At 32.1% G+C, this 7,306-nt stretch overlaps 1 protein-coding gene across 1 annotated transcript; it reads left to right on the forward strand.

Annotated features, from left to right (window-relative positions):
* The first annotated feature begins 537 nt into the window (after window positions 1-537).
* On the forward strand, window positions 538-3,324 carry LOC127130106 (BAG family molecular chaperone regulator 3). Its single transcript, XM_051059176.1, has 4 exons — window positions 538-1,395; window positions 1,574-1,830; window positions 2,167-2,313; window positions 2,767-3,324. The coding sequence occupies exons 1-4, from the start codon at window positions 1,149-1,151 to the stop codon at window positions 3,121-3,123; spliced, it is 1,008 nt and encodes a 335-aa protein (XP_050915133.1). The 5' UTR covers window positions 538-1,148; the 3' UTR covers window positions 3,124-3,324.
* The last annotated feature ends 3,982 nt before the right edge of the window (window positions 3,325-7,306 follow it).

Here is a 7,306-nt window from a genome sequence, read left to right on the forward strand (position 1 = left end):
TTTGAAAATGAATTTGGACTTATTCAAGAGTAGCTTGTGTTGAGTAGTATTAAATTTTATTGACAAATTAATAACTTTATGAAATAAATTAAATCTGTAATATTTTATAAATTTAAATAGTTAATATTTTATCAAATAAATTTAAGTCAATATGATTTTTTTATTAAAATACAAATAAAATATTGATTAACAAAATATTTGCCAAGAAAATGTATATAAGCACATTGTTTAAAGATAAAACTACAATTCTCTATTTATGCTACTGATATTATTTATTTTAAAATATGTGTACGTTAATTATTTCAAACTATTAGAATAATAATATAGCAAATTCTAATTAACCCAAAAATATCCAATTGATTATAATGAAAATTAAAAGAGAATCCCATTGTACTTCTTGCTCACGTAATGCTTCCTCTAATTAACTACATGATCACAAAAAACAAAATAATAATTGATCCTCTCATGACAACTACTAATTAATAAAAATAATTATTAAATTAATTAATTTAATGTAGTACTATATATGAATATCACAGGGTGTCACCTATGTGTTAGCTGGCCACTCATTTTAATATTCATATATTTTATTTTATTTTCTCATTTTCATCTCCCTTCAACTTTCTCTTAGAACTTCAAGAGAGAATCAATTCCTCATCATTGGAATTGTTTACTCTCTCAATTCCTAGCTTCTCATTGTTTTCCACAAATAAAAATCACTTTTTTTTCCTTGTCTTGGTTAAATTATGCTCAAAATCTCTTATAGACCCATCATAGTCTTTAGCCACATTTTGTTTTAAAGATCCTTGCTTTGAGTTTTGGCTAGTTTTATTTTTGTTGGGTTAGATTTGTTTTCATTGATTCTTCTGCCAAGAAAAAAGTTTCAATTTTTTGTTTTATTTCTCTCTCTCTTGAAGTTCAAAGCTTTTGTTTTTTTCTCTCTCTTGTGATGGTGGACTTGTGGAATGCTTTGGTCAGAGGTTTCTGTAACATGTTCTAGCAGCCTTTTGGTGAATTGGGTCGGTGAATTTCCTGTCAAGTTTTCTAGAGAATCTGTGTTCTCAGAGATCTAACCCCCCCTCTCTCTCTCTCTCTCATAGTTCTCAGTTCATACCTCTTTTGTTGCATAGCTGTGAAAGTGAAAGAAGATGATGAGGATGAGGAATAATCATAATCATAGTAATAAGACAAATGGTGTTTCTTCACCTATAACCTCAGGTGGTTGCAGAACTGAACCCGGTTCAATGGATTGGGAGATGAGGCCAGGTGGAATGTTGGTTCAAACTAGAACCAATAACTCAGATCAAAACCCGGTTTTGGTTCCAACTATTAGAGTTAGGGTCAAGTTTGGTTCAATTTATCATGAACTCAACATTAGCTCACAAGCCACATTTGGTAAACTTTTTCATATTTTTTGAAGTATTTTTATATATTTAAATCATCCCGAAGAGATGCGAATTCCAATTAAGAAAATTTTTAATCAGAAAATGGAAGTCAGGTCTCCAGAATGTTTCTTTTTATGTTTACTTTATTTATTGTTTTTGTGTTTTGGTTTTGCTGGTTTGTGTTGTAGGGGATTTGAAGAAAATGTTGACAGGACCAACTGGATTACATCATCAAGATCAAAAGTTGTTTTACAAAGACAAAGAAAGAGATTCAAAGGCTTTTCTTGACATAGTTGGTGTAAAGGATAAATCAAAGTTAGTGCTGGTGGAAGATCCTATAAGTCAAGAGAAAAGGATTTTGGAGATAAGAAAGAATGCTAAGATGGAGAAAGCTGCAAAATCTATCTCACAAATCAGCTTGGAAGTTGATAGACTCGCCGGACGGGTACATGTTTTTGCCCGAGTAAATTATCATTTTAGTCGAGAAATTATGAGTTATATACTCTATCAAACACTGACACATATATCAAACACGACACAAATATCAAACACGAACAACATTCAACTTAGAAATTCGTCCTATTGCATTAGTCCTTCTTAGACAATAAGTTTGAAAATTTGAGCAAAATTGTATAACTCCTACGATTTGATGTCAAAATTTGAGAATCACTTTTTTTGTTTTCATGTTCAAATTGAAATAATTATGAGTGAGGTTGGTTTGTATTAAATGCTTGAGTAGTAGTTGAGAATTGAGAACTAATTAGTTATTGGAATTGATTAGGTATCTGCTTTTGAATCAATAATTAGCAAAGGTGGGAAAGTTGTAGAATCAGATGTGATTGGTCTTATTGAGCTATTGATGAATCAATTGCTCAAATTAGATACTATAATTGCTGATGGAGATGTCAAATTGCAAAGGAAAATGCAGGTAATGTTTCATGCATCTTGCAATTTAACTTGTCTTTTTATTTTATTTATAGTAAATAATAATTTTGACACTTTTGAACATATAAAACACCGTAACTATAATGGTTGAATGTATTAAAATTACAAAAACTTATATGAATATATTTACTTAGTTACCACTCAGGATCTATTTATAAAAAAAAAATTATTTTTTAAATTCGTTAGCTAATATATATTGTTCAAGTCTATTAATTATTATTCAACGTAGTTAAATTTTTTTTATTTATAAATAGAACCATTATTATAATAGAAGACACATATATTCAAAAATATTTTTAAAATTTTAATATTTTTAAAAACTATAATAATGTTGTCTTATATATTTAGAGATCAAAATGACATTTTATTGTCTTTATATTTATTTATTTAGTATTTAATTAATTTCATTGATCTTAAAATTTGAATTTTTTTAAAGGTAAGAAGAGTTCAAAAGTATGTTGAAACATTGGATATTCTAAAAGTTAAGAATTCTACAACAAATGGCAATGATGTTCAAACAACAATTCAACCTCAACAAAAGCAGTCAAATGGGAAAAAATTGGAAACAATTCAAGAGCAACAACAAGAACAGCCTAGAAAAAACTCAAATGAGGTTTCATTAATATATGAAGAACAACAACAACCTTCAGGAGTTGTAGTTACTACAAAATGGGAGACATTTGAATTTGATTCTACCCCACCATTAATCACATTTCCATCTACATCCACAACTACTCCTTCAATGAACAATAATTCAGGTCCTCCTAAGTTCAATTGGGAATTCTTTGAGTGATAAATTGCAATGCCACATATGTTTGAAATTTGTGTGGATGTTATTTGGGTTTGTATTCCACTTGGAGTGTTATATGTTTTACATTCTTTTTGTGTATTTAGATTTGTTTAGCACCCCTATATAATCTGTCATTTACTTGGGAAATAAATGGGGTTGCTATGATAGTGAGTATCATAAAAATAAGTTAATTTTATGTGATTATGTCATTGTGTCCTCCTAATTCATTTACCTAATGTTTGGATCTATTTTTGATGGATATATAAAATTGTGTGTATTTGTAGTTTTGTAAACAGCAAGTTATATCTTAATCAACCTAAAGAGAAACCAACCCACTTAAATGGGCCAACTCTACTTGTCATTTAAAATTTAGTCTAAAAAATAAAAAATATATTTTTGTGTGTACGGTGGATTATGATAGTACAATATAGAGAATTTTTTTTCCATCTCTATATCATTTCACAAGTCTGTGGTGAAAACTAAAAAAATATGAGTTCAGAGATGCATCTTCGGATGTATTTATTTTTCATAAAATTGAACACAAATGAGTGATCTATCTCTATTATGTTTAATTTTAGTCTAGAGTTGTATCTCCAAACGTGTATCTGGTATATTTCGGAGATGCATATCTGAAAATGACATTGATACTTCAAAACAGAAATAAAGACAATATGAGCAAGATCTAGAAATAGTCGCTAACATAAATTTAACATTACATATCGTTATAAACGGGTAGTTGAGGACGTTACAACATATTAATAATATCTTCGACGAATTTTGTAATCTTCGCATCCACTTCAATCGGGTCCTTTGATGCATAATGGTGAAAAGTACTCCACATAACCTTTAAATCTTCATCTGTCTCCAGTTCAAAGTTTATGAACTGAATATTCCTTTCGCTTTCAAATATGGATGAACGATACTCGAGCTTGACAACTCTTTGATTTTCTGGATATCACATGAGAGTATTCAGTTTAGATATCAGATCGGTGAGAGGTGTGTCCTTGGAGATCCTAAATTGAAGTGACAACTCCACGTCATTGAAATACACAATTGCAAGGTGGGAATATCCATTCATTGTCTGATTGTGGTGTATTTTGTAAAAAATATGGAACGATAGATACCCTATTCATATAACTTTTGGATCATCACTTTGGACCTTAAAAATCTTATCCTACCATAAGGGCACTTTTCATAGATGCATGTCTGGATACATCCTATTTTTTAACGAAAAAGTGGTGTTTATGGATATGCACATCCAAAAAGTGCCATGTTGTATTTTTTATTTATTTTAAATTTAGTATGAAATGTATCCAGCTATGCATATTCGAAATCACCCCTAAACCAGAAATAGAGCAGAAACTATATAAACATAAACAAAAGAAGTAAATCATAAAATTTGTAAACAGAAATAATCGTCCTTTACACCATCATTGATGAGTATATATTACTTATGTATTAAATCTTATCGAACATTGTTGACGACAACACATTTAAAAAAAATGTGTAGATTACAATCAAAAGATGCATCACCACTTAAATCTACTATTGGTTCCTCCTTCGACTTTTCCTTATTTGATTCTCTTTCAAGCTCGCTCAATTTGGTGAACTCTTCCATCCTTTCTAGAGAGTGATTCGGCCAAGTTTCCACCTCTTTTGTGGAATCTACCGTCCATTCCAATGATGTACTTGGTATATGACACCCCAGTTTCAAATAAACTTCAACAAAATATAGAAATTTTGAAAGCCACCCAATACACATGATGCGTCCGGATGGATCATGAGGTGGACCACTCCGAAGTGGAAAATTGTCTCAGAGAAACCATATATTATCAGATCGATATAAACACCATGTTATACGCATTTGTTATAAGATGACCAATTTTAAGGAAACATGTAACACCCTAAAATTTCGATTCTTTATATATAAAAGATAAACATATAATTTTTCAAATATAAGTGTTACACATTCTCAACACGCATCCTTCATCAACATAATAACATACAACATGCAGTAGAGTAAAACATCAAAATTTCAAATAATTTGCTTATTGGTGTCAACATAATTTACTTAATTAAATAATCCAAACGACTCAAGAAAACATAACGTGTAACAAAAACAACCCATCCCCAATATTACATATCAGAGCGGAATGCAGAAATACTAAGTAAACTCAACAAAACGATAAATAAAACAAAATAGGTATCTACGTCAATGCTTTGACATAGCAGCAACTAATGCTCCTCTACATGAGTATATGTACCATCGGCCCAACAAGCCACACAAACAAACGAGAAGGGGTGAGAAATACATTCATAATGTTAACGATGTAATAAACAATTAGGACAATGTCATACATAACATTCACCAACACAAGAATTATTTACAACAACAATAATCAGGTCACAATGCAAATATACATGCAATGCGATCAACACCTTGACTCTAATACGTGAGGTACCAATCCTGGACATCAAAGTTATGTTACTGATTTTATTCACTCACTGATGGTTCCCCTTTGAACTCCAATTTGTAACACCCTAATTTTCTGACTCAACATTTAAATAAAATAGTTTGAATACAACCAAGTATTAAAGTGTCACCAAAACATAAACTTCAAAAACCCAGATAGTCATGCAAATACACAGAAAACTCAACAAAATTCAAAATAAAGTCTCATCAACAACTCCAATAAAACAAAATAAAAGCATTACACAATGACGAATTACATCCCATCCTTAATGCTACATATCAGAGCGACTCCTCTAAGACCTAATGATCAAAGCTAAAAGGGCATAGGTGCCATCCCTTACTCAATAACTACTCATGTACCTGGTTATCTATACTCCGAGGAGCATAGACGCCAAAACAACAAATAACGGCTGAGAATACATCTAACAATTATCAACGGTGAATAACAACAATATATGATAGTAATCACAAACATAAGAATATTCTCAAATCACACTCAACACACAATCAAATAAGTTATAATGCAAATGCAATGAAATGCCATCATCTACATCTCATATGCATGTGGTACCAAAATCACTGGGTTCAGAGGTATGTTATTGATATCCCCATGTCTCTGGTTTCTCTCTGAACCGTGTCCCTCTCTAGACTCGAGACCGCCATAGTCCCTCTTTGAACCAGGCCATCACTGGATCAAAGTCCTACCTATCTCTGAAATACATGAATGCATGATCACAATCAACAACATAACAATACAACAACATCTCAAAATCATAACATGATACAAATCTCAACATTCACAAAAGGTTCCACACTTAAACCTACATCTCGCCATAATCGATCAGCACTAGAATCCCTTTCTGGATTACTATCTCAAACGCCATTCAAGACCATCATTATAATCCTTCTATGGATTACTATCTCAAAACGCCATTCAAGGCCATCACTGCAATCCCTATCTAGATTACAAACTCACAAAATATACTTTAAAAAAAAATAGTTATCCTTCACAAAAGGTAAAGTTATATTATCACCTCAACTCATCACACTTCTAAAAAAAATACACAAAAGTCCCAAACACTCATAGTTCCTAAAAAATGTTATCATTTTCTCAAACAGTTTAAAAACTCAATATTTACTCAAAAACACATTATTATTGTGCCAGACCCTCAAAAAGGCAAGGGTAAACATTTTCTTTAATTTAGTCAAACGTGACCATAAGGTCACAAAAATGACCCTAAAGTCACCAATTGCTCTAAAATGTCTCTGAGGGCTCTGGAACTCCAAAAAATCCTGGGAATGCTCAAAAGCTCGAAAAACGCCAAAATACCCCAAAAGTCAGAAAAGCCAAAAATCGACCGACAAGAATCGAAAGCTAAAAATCGCCTAAAATCGAAGTTAGTAGAAAATTGGTCATCTTCGGTTGGCCACCTGCCGTCGACGTGCGATCATCTACGTTTCGTGATCCGAGGTTGCTCGACCGTCGCCAGCTCACTGCGTCCCGATCTTCTGCCTTCTAGCGTGACCCGCCGTCGCACGACTACCCCCCTCCGCCGCTGTTATCGGAGCGCGACACAACTCCTCCGATGACCATCTCGCGACGCGGCTGGCCCCTTCCCTGACTGATTTTTCCTCGAATTTCCAAAAGTGTTTGATTTTTTGAAAAACTGTATTTTCAATTTTAGGTTTCTCCAAAAAGTGCTTTATGATAAA

This window comes from Lathyrus oleraceus, chromosome 1 (assembly GCF_024323335.1).
Source record: "Lathyrus oleraceus cultivar Zhongwan6 chromosome 1, CAAS_Psat_ZW6_1.0, whole genome shotgun sequence".
In the NCBI taxonomy this organism is placed as follows: domain Eukaryota; kingdom Viridiplantae; phylum Streptophyta; class Magnoliopsida; order Fabales; family Fabaceae; genus Lathyrus; species Lathyrus oleraceus.

Bases quoted from the DNA above. Each gene is read 5' to 3' on its own strand.
- LOC127130106 (XM_051059176.1), top strand. From the start codon at position 1,149: ATGATGAGGATGAGGAATAATCATAATCATAGTAATAAGACAAATGGT. The intron at 1,396-1,573 runs GTAAACTTTTTC...TTTGTGTTGTAG, and splicing joins TAGCTCACAAGCCACATTTG to GGGATTTGAAGAAAATGTTG. The intron at 2,314-2,766 runs GTAATGTTTCAT...ATTTTTTTAAAG, and splicing joins AATTGCAAAGGAAAATGCAG to GTAAGAAGAGTTCAAAAGTA.